Here is a 20,127-nt window from a genome sequence, read left to right on the forward strand (position 1 = left end):
ATCCTTTAAAGAAAAAAATGTAAGAAGAATTTCACCTCAAATTTTCTAGTATAAATTACAATAACAAAATATATATGAAATGTAAAGAAAAATGTGTGTGTGTGTGTGTGTGTGTGTGTGTGTGTGTGTGTGTGTGTGTGTGTGTGTGTGTGTGTGTGTGTGTGTGTGTGTGTGTGTGTGTTCTTGAGAATCCGGATGGGGGGCGGGACTTGTGACAGGGAGAGAGATAGAGGCGAGCAGGAAAGTACGAGAGCATTTAAGTGCCTTGGTTTGCTGTGCCTGTGAGTGTGATGAGTGAGGAGCCATGCAGATACCAGTACAAGTGTGAGTAATGACTGCCTTGTTGAGTGTTGCATGGGGCGATATTAACCCTTTCACTGCTATTTGCCACATCTTTCCTTCATTACTAACCCCTCTGTGATATTCTTTTTCGACAGCAACCGCTAAAGACTACATTGTCCAGAAATTGCAAGATATATCCCCCTATTAAGATTTCACACTGTTATTATATCGAATATTTGGTGCATATTGCTGGGAAAGGGTTAAAAAGACAGGCGTGGTCAAGGTTACGTTAGTATTTTTTTTTTTTTTTTTTAAGGTTAGATTAAGTTATGTTTTGTTAGGTTGAGTTAATGTTTTGTTAGATTAAGTTAAGATTTTGTTAGGTTAAGTTAAGGTTCTGTTGGGCTAAGGTTTTGTTAAGTTCAGGTTTTGTTAAGCTAAGTTCAGATTTTGTTTGGTTAAGTCAATGTTTTTCTTAGTTTATGTTAGTTTACATAAGTTTAGGTCAGGCTGAAATCAAGTTAATGTGAAGTTAATGTTCAGCTTAGGTTAAAGATAAGATTAGGATACATTAAGTTGAGGTTGGATTAAACTTGAGCACTTTAGTTTTGCAAGGTTAAGTTAGACTAATTAAAGGTTAAGTCAGTGCAGGTCGAAAAGTATTAGGTTAGGCTCAATATTATCCCTTATCACACATTTCCCTTCTCTCAGTGTCAAGACCACTAGAACCTGAGTCAATTGGAGAGGTCAGGTCAGGTCACAATTTTATTAAACTTAAACAAGGTCATGTGGTGCCTGCCTTGTTATGTCAGAGTAAGGTGCCACAGTAGTCTCAACTGGTAATGAGTCTGTGATCAATGAATACAGTGTTTCTATGTATTTTAATGTGTTTAGAATGATGCGCATGTTAAGAATCTGAAAATACAATGACTGAACAAAGGAACATAAGGGAAACTGCAAGAAGCTGTCAGGTCTATTCGTGGCAGTCCCTGTGGCCCTGTGCCGTTTGGTATAATACACAGCACATACTTTATTTATTTATTTATTTTTATTTATTTACTCATTTATATATATTTTTATTTTTTATTTATCTTATTTATTATTTTTTTTTATTTATTTATTTTTATTTTTATTTTTATTATTATTATTATTATTATTATTATTATTATTATTATTTATTTTATTTTTTTTTTTTTTTTTTTTGTGTGTGTGTGTGTGTGTGTTGCCAAAGGCAACAAAATTATAACAAAAAAAAAAGGCCCACAGAGATGCCAGTCCACGAACACTGCTGTAGTCACTTCTATTCAGAGCACTGTAAAAATTTTAGAAATTGCTTCGACACAGAAAAAGAGAGAATAGGTGGTCAATTTTGTATTTTTTTACACTACAGATTTATTTAAGAGATGGTAGTGCTGGAATAAGTGTCTAAATACTTGAAGAAGACTATGGGGAAAAATTGTCAAGCATTTAAAGGGTTGTCTCTGCATCATAAATCTCACAATCTGGAGTATTTTGAACATCCATCGAAAATGAATTTTGTCTGTAACGAATTTTTGAAGACGTCCAAATTTTCCTTTTGTTCCTTATGGCGCCACACCAACCAATTTAAACAAAACCCAACACTTCATTGCCACGGTGAGTGGTTCGTGAGTCAACCTGGAGTTCACTGCATCTATATTGACCAATCCCATAATGCCAAAGCTCCAACCAGTGAATCACCAGCATCCACCACAAGTTGATCAGTTTTCAAAGTATCGTCTCATGCAATACTATCCATCTCTCAGCCATAGCGGAGGTAAGATGTCGTCCCTTACTGTTTTCTTGCAGTCTTACACATCTTTCCTTAACCACGAACCATTACAAGTAATTTTCCGTTCTTCTACCTACAGCCACCTTTTCAATTGGCTTGTCATTGAGAAAACTTATTCTCTTAATCCTTTTCTGTCTTGCAGGTATCTGTAAAACTTTTGCACATTGCTGGTGGTGCTGTTAATTGTTGCATGTTACAGTGAAGGGTTTGTTCTGTGGTTGGTTGGTGCAGGTTTGAAGAGATTGCCTTGCCAAGAGGATGTAGCATTTAAATTAGGTCCATTTTGGAATCAGAGGATATTTTAGTGGATTTAGTTTTGAATTAGGAGGATGTAGCATTTTGATCAATTTAGTTTTGAAATAAGAGGATGTAACATTTTGAATTAGTTTTGAAATCAGAGGATATAATATTTAGATGTATTTAGTTTTGAAATACTGTAAGAGGTTATAACATTTAGATGGGAGTAAGATGGTATGATATTAAGATAAATTTAGTCCTGAAATAAGAGGCTGTAGCATTAAGATAGATTTAGTTTTGAAGTAAGAGAAAATAGCATTTAGATTTACTTTTGAAATAAGAAGAAATAAGAAGGCATTGGGAATTAGTTTTGAAATAAGAAGATATAACTTTGGGATCTAGTTTTGAAATAAGCAGATACAGTATTTATATTAAATTTTCAAATAATAAAATATAACATTGAGATTTAACTTTTAAATACCTATACATACATTCCCATAAGTAAAGTAAGAAATGTATACATCATAAACAAATAAAAAGAACAGCCTTCAGGTAAATCCACACCCTTATAGAACATGTCAACCCATGTCACTGTTGCTGCTACAGTGTTGTGAATGTGTACATGATTGTTGTTAAGTCAATCTGTCCTGGTCACTACAGGAGCAAAGATGGGCTAAAGGAGTGGATGATGGTGGAGCTGCAGGGGGAGCTGAGGTGCCTCCCACACATCACCATGGGAGGCAGGCTGCTGGGGGACCTGCTCTTCAACAAACAGGTATTGGCACCTCACTGTACCTCCACTACATGCACATTGTCATAGAAACATTCACACCCTTGACAAACATTAACAGTTACAAATTAAAACTTTCTCCTTCATGTTGGCTCCTCACTGCACCTCCATCAGTGCATACACACTACCACACCTAGGAGCATTTACACCCCTGAGAAACATTAACAGCTATAGATCACAACTTTTTCTGCCTCTACACCACCATTACATACACATTCCCATACCTAGAAGCATATACACCTTTAAAACCTTCTCTTTCTTTGTAACTTCAAGCTAGTTTCTCTCATATAGACTTACCAATAAGATCTATAGGATTTACTATTTATATTCATAATTGCCAACCTTCATATTCATCTACATTTGTGTCATGTTTTTAATGTTAGAGGTGTGTTGAGTTTTGTTGCATCTTAGTTTAATTATAAGTTGTATAGTTAGATCAGATTGCCTTAGTTAGGACCTAATATTGTGTTGCTGTACTCTTTGTGACTGGATTGTCTATAGCTCACCTGTTGGCTTTGTGCACCAATTCACACTTTACTATTTTTTTTTTTTTTCCAAATGTTAATTTAGCTCTTTACTTTCTGCAACATGATGTATCCTTTCTAGTTTTGTCTGGTGTTCTTGTTAAGCACTGCTGGTTATTTACTGCATTGGAACCAGTACATTTATGATGAAAAGTAGATTAACATATCACAGTTACTTCCACTGTTCTTTGTTTCCTTAAACTTCATAAGCTTACAAAACCTGATGAGGGAAAACACTAAACAGAGTGGAGGCAAGTGCATGTTACTTTACTTTTTAGTCCATAAGTATGGGTCTGTGTGTTGGTTATATTTTAGGTGAAGTTACTCAACCATTATCAGTCTTCAATGGTAATGACTGCCTAGCTGTTTTCATCTTATTCAAATTGTTTTTTTTTGTAATCTCATTCCATCTGCCTATTCCCTCTTTTATTCTTTCCTCACCCATCTCTGCCAAATAGTAACCATTACCCAACCATTGTACATTACTCACAGACACTCACAGAATATCTCCTGGAAGAGGCAGTTATGTCTGTGGCTCCAGATCTAAGGCCATGTCATTATTTTCCAAACTCTGGCTGGGTGTGGTGGTGGACACTTTTTTCTTGATTTTTCCAAAACTTGTCCAGTTTCCTCTTAAAAGTCAAAACATTTTTAGAATTTACTACATAATCAGGGAGACTATTCCAGTTATTCAAGTCCATAGGTAAAACTGTACTTCCTGATATCCAATATTGCACATTTCTTGAAGATCTTCTTAGTTTTACCTCTTGTTTTGTTGTCCCTCAAATGAAATATTCCCTCCATGCAATCTTCATATTTTCCACAAAGTATCTTGAGTGTTTCTATCATGTCTCCTCTTGATCTTCTATATGACAGTTGGTAAGTCCAATTTCTTCAGTCTTTCCTCATAGCTGAAGTCCTTGAGTTCAGGAACTAATTTAGTGGTTCTTCTCTGTACATATTCTAGTGTTCTGATATTCTTAACCAGATGAGGGCACCAAATTTGGTTTGCATATTCAAGATGTGGTCTCACTAAGGCTTGAACATTTCTGAATCCAATTGAAGGAGTTATTAACCCTACTATTCAATTGGCTTTGTTAACCTCAACCTGATGATCTGAAAAAATTAACATGTCTTTTTCCTTGCCTGTTTTGCTCAGATCACCATATGTTGTATATCCTTGACCCTCTATGTAACTTCTCCCAATTCTCATTGACTTGCATTTCTCAGGATGGAATTTTAGTTGCCACTCTTCAGTACAGTTTTTTATCTCATTCAGATCCTCTTGAAGTTTTCTGCAATCTTCAGATCCATTAATGGTTTTGAAAATTTTAGTATCATCAGCGTAGAGATAAAGAACACTCATTTTTTATACAGTCAGGTAAATAATTGTTGATAAAGGACCAAGAAAAGAGCCTTGGGGCACTCCGCTAGTGACTTCTTTCCAGCTGGACTTCTCTCCATTAACCTTAACCTTCTGTTTCCATCCTGTCAGGAATATCTTAACCCATGTGATGTACTGGTCTCCTATACAGTATGGTGTTAGCTTACTCAGTAACCTGTGAGGTGGAACTCTCTAAAGCCTTTATAAAATCACAATAAATGACATCAACAGTCTGACCCTTGTCCAGTGCCTCTATCCACTGGTCAAGTACTCTTACTAGTTGTAATATTGTTGATCAACCTGGGATGAATATTTTTTTTTTTTTTTTTTTTTTTTATGTAGGAGGAACACTGGCCAAGGGCAACTTGCTGATTAATTTATGTCGTTCCATGTGTGCTGTAATCTTTTCCCAAATTACCATTTCTATAATTTTGCAGAAAACACTTGAGACTAACTGGTCTATAGTTTCCTGGTTCATTTTTACACCCTCTCTTATAGATAGCTGCAACATTGGCAATTTTCCAGCCTTGTGGCACCTATCCTCACTGAATGAACTAATGAAAATGATACTGAGAGGTTCAAGAATTTCATTAATTCCTTGGTTATTCTTGGGTGCAGTTCATCAGGCCCTGGTGACTTGTTCCTTTTCAGTTTTCTTATAATTTATCTTGCACGTTCCTCAGTAAATATCAGGTGTCCAAGTCTGGGACATGGACAGAAAACTTTATGTTAAGTGTTGCTTCCAAAGTTTCTGTTATAAAGATACCATAAAAAATAATCAGATAAAACATCAGCCTTTCCCTTATCACTGGAAGTCTTTCAAGTTCTTTCTTCATCTCTGTGCAGATCTTCAATTTTTGCTTTCATACGTGTTTTTGATTGCACATACTTCCAGAATACCTTTGCTTTATATGTTGAGTCAGGTAAGTCTCACTTTTTCTTAATGAACTGAGTGTTGATATTGCTGTGTCTCATGTTCAAGGTCAGGTTTGTCCAGTTGAAATTAAAATCTCCCACAATCACCTTATATTTCTCATTTCTGTTATTCAGCACATGGATAAGGTCAAACAGATGCTTGTTGTTGCCATCGTCACTGCAGGGACTCCTGCATGCTGAAGTGAATGCAGGCTTATTACTGCCACAAAACACCTCCATGCTGCAATATTTGCAGTATCTTGAGTCCAAGTCAATAATTTTGTATTTAATTCCTTTTATATGTACATCAACATATCTCTGCCTTCTTCACTAGTTACACTCAGCAGACTCGTATTCATCTAATTTGTACTCCAAGATCCTTTCACACCTACATCTCTGGCTTCATCTCTTGTGGTGCAGTGATGCAAGGTGGCTTATCCATTCTTTAGTCTTGAACTAGAATTTTATCTCTACTGAATTCATCTTCATTACTAAACATAACAATCTGTTCACACTATTTACACTGCTGGAATTCAAAGCTCTTAGTTGCCATTGCACTGTGGTCCCTCAGTCTTACCACTCGGTCTCCATGGGAAGCCCACAACTCTGGCCTGCCCTGACTCTGAGGTTTTTTGTCTCCTGTTGCAGCATTTCTTCTTGCTCATGCTCTTTCTTTGTCAGATCATGTTTAACGCTGATGTGTTTTAGTTCTTCACAGTTTTTTTAAGTTCAAGTTCATAAAAAGCTTATCCTTGGTGTGTCTATCAGGCAACATCACCAGAAGGGGTCTACTGTTCCCATGGAGTGGCCTTCCCAACCTCTTAGCAAATACTACATTCTCATATCCACCATTTACTCCACATGTGTTGAGCAGCTTGAGAGCAAGATTTCTCACATAATCAGTCCAGTTTCTTACCTCTTCTGGTTGTAGTTCATGGGCTCTGTGTATAACTATTATTTTCCTTCACCTTCCTCTCATTCAATTCTTTCATGAGATCAGAATCTGTTGTATTATTTCTACTGGGCACCTGCACATCCTCACTTCCTCTTGTGATATTTACATCCTTGATTTTGTCTGTCATCTTGACAGTGTTAGCCTTCAGTGCACCAAGCCTCTGCTCATGACTGCACCAGTCATTGTTTCTTGGATTGATTGAAAAACTTATGACAATAAAAGTAATATATATTCATTGTTATTATTCATTAACCAAGCTTGCATTTCTTTTTGTAGGGTGTTCCTGTGCTGCTCATTGGCCACCACATCCTTCATGGTGCAGTACAGGACCTTTCCAAGCCTGTAGCTGTTATGAAGAAGGTTGGAGATAGGGAGGGGCCTGAAGCACACTACTCAGTCACTGCTGTTGTTCACAAGAAAGTGCTATTCAAAAACAGACCCAAACCTATTGTTAATGCTGGGGCCCCAAGATTAATTTAGTGTTGGTGCTAAATTGCATATTAATGTATTAGTGTTAAGGAGTGAATAAATGCATATTAATGTTGAGTGAATAAAGGGAGTATGTGATATGCTTGTTTGTATCTTGTATACATATAAGTTGCCTGAGAACTTGGAGCCTTGCAGCTGAAAATACTGAGGTCTGAAGAAAGAGCACCTTTTCAAGTTTACAATTTTTATTGAACTTATAATTTTACAGGAATGGTTTTGCCATTGAAAATTATGATGAGGCTTTATGCATTGATCATGATTCTGTACAAACTATATACCCTAGGATCCCGTTTCAAAGGGGTTTAACTGAATATAAAACATGAACACGAGCCATGATTCAGAAGATCTATTTTCTGGACAGAGGAAAGTATAGTTCACAGAACTATCAACTATACACACGGAGGTTGAGCCCTGGGCCACAGCAACTATTTGTACACACCCTGCCCCTGACTTAACTTTCCCCGCAACCTCTGTGTGGCTCCTCTAGCATTCTGGTTGAGTGTCATGCCGGCAGCCATTGCTTACTCTCCGCCACCAGACTTGCTGCCGAACAGCAGAACCTGGATCTCATCGTACAACACCAGCACCAAAGCACCACCTGGAATACATCATCATATTTAGAGGTGCATCATTTTCATAAATACACACACACACACACACACACGACCTAGTGAGTGAGCTCTTGCAGAAGCAAGCAAGCCTCATATCTTTCATCTAATAATGCTAAAGATGAGCACTAGGATTATGGGAGCTTTAATATCAGTGGAGCTGGGTTTACACCTTCAGTTGAGTTCGCTAAAGGCAATGGAGTAGATGAAAATAAAAACCTGGCATCTTGAAATGCCTTCCTTACTACACCTGGCATATCAGTGAATTACTGTTATGTTTAGGCCAAGACATAACAAGACCCTGGAGTACTGCACTGGTCTGTTACAGGATAATCATCACTTTAATCTCCAGAATGGCATTTTTCACGCTCACAGTCTTCGTACCTAAACCTAAAAGGCTGTGATAGAAAACAAGCTACAAAACTATGCCACATCATGAAGTGGCAAAATGAGATTGATAAAAAGAGAAAATACAAGACTACATATGCCCTGGCTGTGAAGGGAGGCTATCCAGACAACCAAGTGCTGCAATTTTACCCCGAGTTAAAAATGTGACAGTATATGAGAATAACTGAAGCTGATGTGACAAGAAATGTATGATGGGACTGTTGTGGCTCCACACACACATACGTGCACACATACACACTTTAAAAGAGCACTTGAGAAACTGACCTGTGCCTCGCAATACGTTGGAGAATGCGCCCTTGAAGAAGGCACCGGTACCCTCCTGCTTGGCAATCTTCCTCCAGCAGTCCAAGGTGTTCTTGTACATGATCTCGCCTGACTTGCGTCCAGACTGCATCATCATGCGCCTACGCACGGTGTCGAAGGGATAGGAGATGATACCGGAGATTGTGGTCACGGTCTGGGCAATCAACCAGGAGACGATGATGCCAGCAGCCTTAGGATCAGGCAACATGCCCTTGGCAGTGTCATAGAAGCCGAAGAAGGCTGCACGGTAGATGATGATACCCTGGACAGACACTCCAAAGCCACGGTACAGACCAATGGGGCCATCAGCCTTGAAGATCTTCGCCAGGCAATCGCCCAGACCCTTGAATTCACGCTGTTCAGGGCCCTTGCCGATATCGGCGGCCAACCTGAGTGAGAAAAGAAGCTCATTTCACAATAGTTCCCTTATTTTTATCAATTTGAGGGCACAGATTTATATGAATGTGTCAAGAAATTCTTTTACTTGGTAGATGTGATTTCTAAGAGTTGCAGCAAAAGCCTAATTATGTGACAAGAATTAGAAGCAGATGGATGAAGACTGGAAAACTACTGTATCAAATGAGAATTGATCCTTTTAGACCCAAGGGTCATACTGTGAGACAATAAGAGATGGGCAGTGAGGTCAGTAACTACTGTATGAAGTAGATTAACATCAGAAAATAGACCTGCGATCATAAATGAAAGTGTTGTGAAGAGAAGCAACAGGCCTTGACTGCACAAGCACATCAAAAAGTGCTGGAGTGACTGAGCCAAAAGAATTCACAAGACTTGAATATGGTGGCTGTTTGATAAGTAACTCCTTGGAATGAAGCCATCTAGAACACCATAAAGAGATGTCCATGGTACATTAACAATAATAACAATACTGATGGTATTTTTGTGCAACTACAAAATTCCTGACAAAATGTAAAAGTATTTATAATCATGGAGGCTTTGTAGAGCACCTTTCCTTGCTAAAATAAACAATAAACCTTCTGGTGACTGTACAGAAATAATTTATAATCATGGAGCTTTGTAGAGCACCTTTCCTTACTAAAATAAACAATAAACCTGATGACTGTACAGAAATAATCAACAAATTTTATGTACTGCTATTCACCTCTCTGCATGAATAACTTGAGGAAATTTTGGCAGTACATCTACACTTGTGGCTGCAGCCTTCAAAGGCAAGTCCAAACCTTACTCACCTGGTTCGGGCGAAGTCAAGAGGGTAGACGAAGCAGAGGGAGGTGGCACCAGCAGCACCACCAGAGGCAAGGTTACCGACGAAGAACCTCCAGAACTGTGTCCTCTTGTCAACACCACCAAGGAAGATCTGAGGAACAACACAACCTTATGTCAACACACTACCAATGCATGCCAGACCAATTATGAGGGAAGGAAAGGAAGGATAACACCTTAAAAGTACCAGTGGTATTCAATAAATAACCACTTTGTGCATGGGACAGCAACTGACTCACACACACAGAGGCAGCTGGGAAACCTACTGGAACTACCAGAACCACAGTAAGCCCAAATGCCAAGGATTTAAACATTTACATAATCAAAAGCCAATGCTGGATGGATTATCAGATGGACATGGAAAACTCAAAATTTCAAGCCTGAAACCCTGGGTAGCACCAGTGACAGATGCACTGCACTGATGTTTTCAGGCAAAAGCTTAGAACAAAGTAAACCTTCCCAATGAATCATCCCTTGTTTCAGTCAGAAAATGTGACAATGGGAAAAATTAACCAGTGTTGAGTCCCACATCCTGGTCACCTTGAACCAAGACTACCCATCAAACCAGTAATCCAAGAAAGAGCATTTTTAAATCTTACTGCTATGGAGTATCATCCTAAGCTTTTTGCATAATTTGCTTTTGCAGTTCTTAGCCTTTTCATTTGGGTAGATTTAATATATTCCCTTCTATTCAAGAATTTCCTAATTTTTCCTTTCCACTTTGAGTGATGCATACACAAGCAAGAAATACTCCTAGGAAACATCACTATATTCAGTAAGAAAACACAAGCAGGGAGTTAAGATATTCATCTTTCATTTCTATGACTGGATGACAGTACAACAGTACTATAATAACAAAGACCCATGGATGATTTTTTGTGGCTTTAATGTAACATCCTAGGTCACAAGTAAACACTGCCATGAAAAGGAGACAACCCAATTCCTATAAATCTCTGCTCTTTGAAAATGAACCTCATTGGGAAGCTGCTATAGATATCAAACACACCTCATATTAACACTAAAGTAAACACACTACTCCTTTCTCTTCCCCAGGGCACACCAGCACCCACGCACCTGCTTGTACTTGTCCTTGAAGGCGAAGTTGAGGGCCTGGGTGGGGAAGTAACGGATCACGTTGGCCAGGTTACCACGCCAGTATGCCAACACGCCCTGCTCTTTCGGGATCCTCACAAAGCAATCGACCATGCCTGAAACACCAGTGCCATCAGTCTTTACATCAAGCCTGAAATATCAACACTACATTGCTGTGAAGGATCATCGGTGGTCATGATCAGATTGGATGGTAGCCTGGGTTATTCTCTCCTGCCTTCTGCAAGGTAAGCTGCTAAACTGCTACTGTATATATTTATCACTTTTATGCTTCTTAAATGCTGCTACTATAAAGTTTTGGATTTTGATGATGTTGAATGTGTCAGTATGAAAATGTTGAATGTGTCAGTATGATAAAGAGGAAAGTGTATCATTTTTGGTAAGAGAATGCCCATGGATTATCTTTGCCACAGCTGTCCCTTGTGGCTGGTTCTCCAAGGGACAGAGGTGTGATTTATGACAGGCTCAAGGCTTCCTTTTATGATCCCTCTTCAATAGACTTCTAACCCTCTCATAATTTGTGTAAATGGCTCAGATTACCTCCACTAGTGAGGGTCAGCTAAATGTTCTAAAATGTATTTTAAATAGTTTAAGGATACCTTTTTATGCATAGGTAATATCCCCTATAATACTTGCACAATACAAAAGCATCAGCAATCAGTGCTGTGAACTTTGTAAAGGTGTGGTTTTCTACTTGAATGGTGCAGAAATGTTGTGTAAGCACAACATATACAAGCAATTAGTCCTGCAAGTCTTCCTCATACAGAGAACAGTTGCTATATAAGAATTCTACTTAGAAGTAGAAAGTGCCCTACATTAACTTCGTCCTTGAACTTAAGCCCCTCAGAGAGAGAGAGAGAGAGAGAGAGAGAGAGAGAGAGAGAGAGAGAGAGAGAGAGAGAGAGAGAGAGAGAGAGAGAGAGAGAGAGAGAATTAATCAATGAGGCAAATAGGATAATTTATGATTAATCAGAGGAAAATTATATAATTTATTAGGTCGGGGATAATTACCTAATATCTTAACCTAACTTAATGTGGAAGTACTTATTTTAATTTTATAAAAGCAGTAAAAATAAACTTTGCCCATGTCTTAGATATGGGGAGAAGAAAAAATAGACCACATAAGCAGACGAGATAACGAAAATCGACCCACAAGATTCAGAACGCTGATGCAATAGATAACATTATATTCACGTTCTCTTTTAACTTTAGTTCGTGCAATCATATACATTAATTTTATCTCGTACTTCGTTACCTCTTTTATCCTCACCTCCCCATTTCTAAGGATCGCCTCGTGAAGATGTATTTAAACACCGAGATTCCTTGACGCCCTCCCATATGTACAACTTTAACCAAATTACGTTAACAAAATGCTACATCAAGACAAAGCCAGTAAGAGCTGTGGTGCGGCGTAGCAAGCACCCTGGCAGCCCACTGATGCTACCGGTTACTGCAGCATCCACTCCTTCCCAGAAATCGAATCTTTCCTATATTCTTGAAAATTATATATATATAAAAAAAAAAAAGCAGCTACACATTTAACGCTGTATTTGGTTTTGCGTTTCATTGGGATCCTACGACGGAGGGTGAAGAGCCAGGCATTGCCGGGGGACAGGCAGCCGGTGAACGCCAGCAGTGCAGACGCCTCCCAGTGCTGCAGCCAGACCCGGATTACGTAATGCACCCAGCGCCCACTCCTTGCACCACAAGGCACGCCCGTGCACCCCGTGCCGGCTCTGGGATGGGGCAGGAGTCGGTATGGACGTCAGGAGGCTCAAAATGCACAATATGGGTGGAATTATCGAGCCAGGGATGAAAACTTGGTACAGGGTAAAGGGTGGGACAAGATGGCCGCAGTCAGCTGATACCACCGGCGCCAGATCCATATTAGGACATACGCACTTTCTCTTGATTTCAACCCTTCGTTTAGTTCCTCCCGATGATTCGCGCCACAAATCAAACACTTACTCTCACTCAGAACCTATGAAAATTTAATACTCAACATGCGGTGTTCAATATAAGGAGGTCAAGATGGCGGACTCACCCTTGTAAGCCTTGTCGGCGGTGATCTGTTTGGACGCGGCCTGCACCTGCAGCAGCAGCTTGACTCGCTCGATGGGCGCCACAGCAGTCTTGGAGATCGCCGCGGCAATGCCACCAGCGGCGAAATCCTTCATGAAACTTACAGGATCGAATGCTTTCCCCATGCTGCCGGTGCTGTGTTATGCGTCCTTCTTCCAACGAGATCCGCGCGGAGAAAGAGGCCGGCGGTCCTCAGCAGCCCGAGACCTTACAAATACCTCCCGCGCCGACCAATCACCGCCCGCGCTCGGCGTGACGACACAGATACGTCATATCCTCTGCAGCCACTACTGTGTAAAGATGTACTGCCTCAGCCTCCAGCAGACGACACACACTAGCAAATCACCGTGGGCCTACACCTGTGAGGCGCCCCAGGGCATGATGGTGGTGTTTTGCACAAGGAGAGGAGGCCTGTTTTCCCCTGGCTTTGTCTCGTCCCTAACAAACGCACCACAGAGGAGTACAGTGAGGGTGTTCATCGGCGTACCAAACAAAAAAAAAAAATCTTATAAATGCAAGCAAAACTACTACTTTTAACTTTCCTATTAATCCATGTCTTACACTAAACCATAGAATGTTCGAATTGTTAAGAAGGTACTCCATTTTACCGTATTTATTTGTAAGGAAGAACATCTTTCGATTTTCTGTGTCAAGGTTATTTCTGGCGCGCGAGTTGGCACAAGGTTCAAATTGGTCACAAGAGGAGTGACGTGGTGGCCTCGGGGTTTCTTGCAGGGAATATTAAGTAACCACTTGTCCCTGCCGGCTCGCGGTGGGATATTAGACGCCCCTACATGTTGCTGTGGTGGTCAGGGTGTAGTGAACGGAAACAAAGCATGAACACAAACATAGTACTTTCCTTCGTGGCGGTGGTGATAGTGTTCGTGGTGGTGATGGTTTTATCAATTTGTACTACTTTTAACTTCTTTTGTGCATAGTTTTCAGAAGTTTAGTTACGAGTATCCATTTGTTTCAAGCGTGAATTAATGTATGAAAGTTGTACATTGTAACATCGTTCTCTCTCTCTCTCTCTCTCTCTCTCTCTCTCTCTCTCTCTCTCTCTCTCTCTCTCTCTCTCTCTCTCTCTCTCCCTTTTAGAGTAAGTCAGCAGTAAGTAGGTCTACTAAATATAAGTGAAGGCTATGTAAGTAAAGAAAAAGGTAAAGTATGAGCTCTGTAGGCCTACACGGTGGTCAGGTTACACACACACACACACACACACACACACACATTTCGTCATATTGACATCTTTCATCATCATTATCATTATTATTATCTTCTTCTTCTTCTTCTTCTTCTTCGTCTTCTTCTTTTTCTTCTTCTTTTCGTTGTACGCCCATTCCTTTTAACCGGCTTGTCACGTGACGCCCTAATCAGCTGAGCCATAACTGTGACGTCACCGTTGAGAGAGAGAGAGAGAGAGAGAGAGAGAGAGAGAGAGAGAGAGAGAGAGAGAGAGAGAGAGAGAGAGAGAGCAATGATTATTTTCTGTCATCATCATCGTCACCACCATCACCACCACCACCACCACCACCACCACCACCACCACCAACATCACTAATCCTACGCAGTAACGGCCACGTGGATTTCATTGAGAAACGCCCTTCACATCTAAAAACACACAAACACTTGCATTTATTTAAAACACAAGTGAAATCAACCCCAGCCATGCTTTCCTTCCACACAATACCCACCTCTTCTCCCTTATAACCCTTTCACTTCGATTTGCACATCTTTCCTTAATTATTTGCCAATCTAAGACATTTTTTTCTTATTGTACACCCACTTCTGAATATTATACTGTCTAGAAAACTGCAAAATCTACTTTATCTTCATTTATCTTCATTTATCTTTTTTTTCTGTAGATGTTTATAAAGATTCCATTTTTAGTGCTATGAATTGTTGCATATCACAGTGAAAGGGTTAAATGCCCTCTGATCAGCTTGATTAACCATGTAATGAGTTAATTGGATGTTTCCGCTACTCAGGGTCAGTAATCAGGATAAGACAAGAAGTAACGTGTCCGTGCTTCAAGTTAGATTCGAAAATAATGAGATACGAATGGAGTGGTTCTCAAATAAGAGTGGCAGATGAGTGGAGTAGACTCATTTGGTTGTTAGTGCAGAGTCATTAGGGAACTTTAAAGAATTTGACTTCTTGTAGCTTCCATTATGTTTTTATGTAGTCATGTTAGTGTTAGTGGTTCCTGTATTCCCCGTGTTAACATGTGTAGTGACTGGCCATTGAACACACACACACACACACACATCCCGATAATTTTTTTTTTCTATTGTTCCCAGATTATCAGCGACTTGACCTGTTTATATATGAGGGTGTTTAAGTACGTTGTATATATTGAGTTATTTATTTATTTTTGCTTTATTTCATTATTATTATTATTATTATTATTATTATTATTATTATTATTATTATTTTAATGGTAGGGTTTGGGAGAACATTTTTTGGGGGGAGTTTCTGGGGATTGCTCGGGGAAATAAATTGATGGAATGGCTTTGTCAATACTTGTCTTTGGTTCCTTTATTCTTCCTTTCTTTTCCTCATCTGTCTATCAATAGGATCATTTTCCGGGCACCATCAATAATCTTAATAATGAGGATGTTAATGATAATGGTAATAACAATCGTGGTGATGATGGTGATGATGACGATAATAACACACACACACACACACACACACACACACACACACACACACACACATCCATACATCCATACAGAAAAGGAGGCAGCATGATCAAGAGTTACAACAGTGGGCAACCTTCTCTCTCATTCCCTCCCGCTCTCCCTCCCTCTCCCTCTCTCCCTCTCCCTTTCGACAGGAGACTTGGCACCGCTCCCTTTGGCACCTTTTCTTAGCATCCTCACCCCCACCCCCTATACAGGCACCCCCTTTATTTTCCTCTCTTTTCCTCTTCTCCTCTCCTCTCCTCTCCCCTCATCTTCTCTACCCTTGAAAATCTCTCCCTCCCTTTTTTCCCTGTATTCCTCCCCTCATCTCTCTCTCTCTCTCTCTCTCTCTCTCTCTCTCTCTCTCTCTCTCTCTCTCTCTCTCTCTCTCTCTCTCTCAACGTTACCTTTTTCCTCCTCTTCCTGGTCCATCTCCTCCCAGCATCCTTTTTTTTTCCTTATTTCCTTCCCTCATACCTATTAACCTCCTCCTCCTCTTCCTCCTCCTCCTCCTCCTCCTCCTCCTCCTCCTCCTCCTCCTCCTCCTCCATTGACGATGCAGAATCATCAACACGCCCTTGCAAACTCCCAGCCACCTCCATTAAGATTTGTTATTTGTAAGGCGTAAGACCACTGAATGTTTTGGAAATTCAGGCCATAATTGAAGGTGAGACAAGACAATGAGATGAGGATGTTGTTTTTTTTTTTTCCTTTTTTCTTCCTCCTCTTCTTCTTTTGATTTTCTTTTTTTTTTTCTTTTATCTTCGTTTGAAAATGTGGTCTTGTTGTTGTTCTTCTTCATCTTCTTCGTTTGAGAATTTGATCTTTCCTCCTCCTCTTCCTCCTCTTCATCTTCTCTTCCTTTTTGTGAGAATCATATGATCTTCCTCTTCCTCTTCCTCCTCCTATTCCTCGATTCAGAATGTGGTGTTTTTCCTCCTCCTCCTCCTTCTTCAATTGCAAATGTGATCTTCCTCTTCTTTTTCCTCTCCTTCATCCTCCTCTTCGTTTCAGAATGCGATGTTTTTCCTCCTCCTCCTCCTGTTCTTCGATTGTGAATGTGATTTTCCTCTTCTTCCTCTTCCTCTTCTTCCTCCTGCCGCGAATGCAGTCCCTCTAGTCGCAAAGTCGATAAGGGATGGACGCCGGTAGCCGCCCTTCCCGCCGCCCTCCCGCCGACCACACCCACCTCTCGTGAAAATATACCAAAAACAAGTTGGAGATGCGGGGTATCGATCCCCGTACCTCTCACATGCTAAGCGAGCGCTCTACCATTTGAGCTACATCCCCTTGAGGAACTTGAGAGGGAATCGAAGAGGTGAGTGTATGTGTCTGTGTGTGTGTGTGTGTGTGTGTGTGTGTGTGTGTGTTCTCCATGCAGCTATGCTTGGTATTATTATATTGCTACTGTTGTTACTTCGTTTTCTTTTTCTTTTTCATTTTCTTTCTTTTTCTTTTTCTCTTATTTTTCTTTTTTTTTCTTGTTCTTGTTCTTGTTCTTCTTGTTCTTGCTCTTCTTTTTCTTCTTTTTCTTCTTTTTCCTCCTCCTCCTCCTCCTCCTCCACTACTACTACTACTACTACTACTACTACTATTACTACTATAATATAATGACACGTACTTTCATTCATTTATTTAGCAACTTCAGTAGCGTATTGTAGTTAATATTCGTAGCGTAAACTGTGAATGTAGAGAAGATGGGACGCCGGCTCTCTCTCTCTCTCTCTCTCTCTCTCTCTCTCTCTCTCTCTCTCTCTCTCTCTCTCTCTAAGTAAGAATAGCTCACGAGGCACATTATCTCTGAAGTGACATAACGTCTCTCTCTCTCTCTCTCTCTCTCTCTCTCTCTCTCTCTCTCTCTCTCTCTCTCTCTCTCTCTCTCTCTGGACTCAAGATGGCCTCACTTGGCATAACCTCGATTTATCATCACTTTGGCCACACGTCACTTAGCAGGAAGGTAGTAGTAGCAGTAGTAGTAGTAGTAGTAGTAGTTACAAGACAAGGTAGAGATAAACAAGTGAACTTCTAAAACTACTCATGTCTTCTTTCTCTCTTTCACAAGAATGTGTGTGTGTCATTATCAGCCTTACGCCTCGGCACCACCACCACCACCACCACATGCATCAGCGCTGTGGGGAGGAGGAGGAGGGAAAGACGGAGAGTGGAGAAGTACTTGAAAAGGAGAGGGAGGAGGAGAGATCAAATTAAAGCGTACCACTCACCAAACCAAACCAAATTTAACCCAACCTAACCAAACCTAACTAATGAAACCTGAACAGACCTTACCTAATCCAACCAAACCAAACTAAACTAGACCAAACCTATCCAAACCTAACCTAACCAAACCAAACTAAACTAGACCAAACCTATCCAAACCTAACCAAACCTAACCAAACCTAACTAAACTAGACCAAACCTATCCAAACCTAACCTAACCTAACCTAACCTAACCTAACCTAAACCAAACTAGACCAAACCTATCCAAACCTAACCTAACCTAACCTAACCTAACCAAACCTAACCTAACCTAACCAAACCTAACCTAACCTAACCTAACCTAACCTAACCTAACCAAACCTACCTAACCTCACCTAACCTAACCTAACCACACTTTCCCTCACTCATCTTTATAAACTTGAGTATCCTTAGGACTTGCATGTCTTTAAAAAATTCCCTCCCCATTCTTCTAACCTTTCTTTATACCCTCTCTCTTCACCGTGTAGTATATTGTTGTTGTTGTTGTTGTTGTTGTTGTTGTTGTTGTTGTTGTTGTTCTTGTTGTTGTTGTTGCCCTTCTTCTTCCTGACCCTCTAGCTCTCAAGTCCCTCAGCTCCTACCCAGTGCCCTAAGAATCCCTGAATATCCCTTAAAGATGTTCCGATCCTTTTTAAATCAACTTATCTGTGCTGAGTCATAAAAAGACTGTTGCCACCCCTCCCCCTTTTCCTGTTCCTCTTACGCAACCTTCCTTCTTTCTCTCTTTCTTTTCTTATACAATTCATCTTATTTTCATACTAAACTAAAAGTAATATGTATGTTTTGAGTCATAGTCTTTACCTTGTCCTCTTCCTCTTCCTCTTAAGTCTGTGTTTCTTATGTTATTTCCTTTCTTCCTCTCTTTCTTATATTATTAATTTAATTGTTATTCTTGAGTTGTGCTAAAGTAAAACTAATCTCTAAGTACATTCTGAATTATATAAAGATGTTTGTTGCTACCCTTTTCCTCTATCTTCCCACTCCCTCTCTTCACCTCCTTGCATCATTCATTTCATTGTTATTCCTGAGTCGTGTTAACTAAACCTGTTGAAACTAGTCTGTATCTTGTCCTCTTCCTTATTCTCGTCTCGTAATTGCACGTAAAACTTTCTAACTCTTTCCAAGTGTGTTCCACTCTTCTTTCACTGTGTCGTTCGTTTACAGGTGACATCTGAGTCTTCTTAAGCTCATCCTGTTCTTTTTACTTGTTACTGTGTCTTATTCTCATCATCGACTCTCTCTTTATTCTTATTCCAAGTTTCCTTCTTTCGCTCTTGCTCATGTTTCCCCTTCTCTCTTTCTTGTCCTTTTCTCTTCTGTTTTCTCTCCCTGTAGTTCCTCCTTGTCTCACTCCATTTCTCCTCTTCCAATCGTTCATCTTTCTTCCTCCTCATCTTCCTCTCTCAATAAACGATCCCTCCTTTCCCCTTCCAATTCTCCTTCTCTCCTTGATCTCCCCTCTCCCAGTCTCCCTTTTCTCTCTCCTCTTCTCATTTTATCCCTATCTCCATTCTCTTCCTCTTCTCCCAGTCTCCCTCATCTAGTATTCTTTCTCTCCCCCTTCTCCTCCCTACATCCCCCTTCACCTCCTCCCCCGGCTGACGAGGCAGTGAAGTGTGGGTGAGAATAGATCAGGGGGCTGTGATGGTGAAGATGTTTTGGTGTTCATTGGCTTCCCTTGGCGCCCTCTGCTGTACATTATTACGCAACGCCTGTGTTACCTTTTAAACACAGAGGCATGTTCTAAAACACTTCTGCTTGCACCTGGGTTACTTTGAAAAGGTTCTGTGTATGGTTGAAGTGACGTGGGTTTTATTTATTATTTTTTTTAAGGTGTTTTGCATGGTTTTAGTGACAGATTAACAGCATTTCTTCGTTATTAGCATCAGAAAGACTGGCGAATTATCTCTGGGGCGTTTGAAAAATAGTCGTGGTGAGAGCGAAGCGTTTCTGAATACTACACACTAACAAGTACTCTCTCTCTCTCTCTCTCTCTCTCTCTCTCTCTCTCTCTCTCTCTCTTTGCTGGTGTTATTCCCCTCCTT

The 20,127-nt window shown here is 40.2% G+C and overlaps 2 protein-coding genes and 1 non-coding gene across 5 annotated transcripts; 1 reads left to right on the top strand and 2 right to left on the bottom strand.

The window, feature by feature from the left end:
• The first annotated feature begins 163 nt into the window (after positions 1–163).
• On the top strand, positions 164–7,464 carry LOC135089105 (chromosome transmission fidelity protein 8 homolog). Its single transcript, XM_063984339.1, has 3 exons — positions 164–324; positions 2,990–3,104; positions 7,174–7,464. Exons 1-3 carry the CDS (start codon positions 305–307, stop codon positions 7,375–7,377), a joined length of 339 nt encoding a protein of 112 aa, XP_063840409.1. The 5' UTR covers positions 164–304; the 3' UTR covers positions 7,378–7,464.
• Positions 7,465–7,553: 89 nt separating this feature from the next.
• Positions 7,554–18,808, bottom strand: LOC135089104 (ADP/ATP translocase 3-like). 3 transcript variants are annotated; one of them, XM_063984338.1, is made up of 6 exons: positions 18,786–18,808; positions 17,235–17,279; positions 11,022–11,190; positions 9,914–10,041; positions 8,667–9,094; positions 7,554–7,984 (listed from the first exon to the last, which is right to left on the bottom strand). In XM_063984338.1, the coding sequence occupies exons 3-6, from the start codon at positions 11,151–11,153 to the stop codon at positions 7,908–7,910; spliced, it is 765 nt and encodes a 254-aa protein (XP_063840408.1). In that variant the 5' UTR covers positions 11,154–11,190; positions 17,235–17,279; positions 18,786–18,808; the 3' UTR covers positions 7,554–7,907. The 3 variants fall into 3 exon arrangements, with proteins under 3 accessions (XP_063840408.1, XP_063840407.1, XP_063840406.1); XM_063984337.1 differs by having other exon boundaries at positions 17,235–17,287; XM_063984336.1 differs by lacking the exons at positions 17,235–17,279; positions 18,786–18,808 and adding an exon at positions 13,102–13,391 and having other exon boundaries at positions 11,022–11,155.
• On the bottom strand, positions 17,044–17,116 carry Trnaa-agc (transfer RNA alanine (anticodon AGC)). The gene has a single exon. It is a non-coding gene; the product is annotated as a tRNA-Ala (tRNA).
• Positions 18,809–20,127: the final 1,319 nt, after the last annotated feature.

This window comes from Scylla paramamosain, chromosome 32 (assembly GCF_035594125.1).
Source record: "Scylla paramamosain isolate STU-SP2022 chromosome 32, ASM3559412v1, whole genome shotgun sequence".
Lineage (NCBI taxonomy): Eukaryota > Metazoa > Arthropoda > Malacostraca > Decapoda > Portunidae > Scylla > Scylla paramamosain.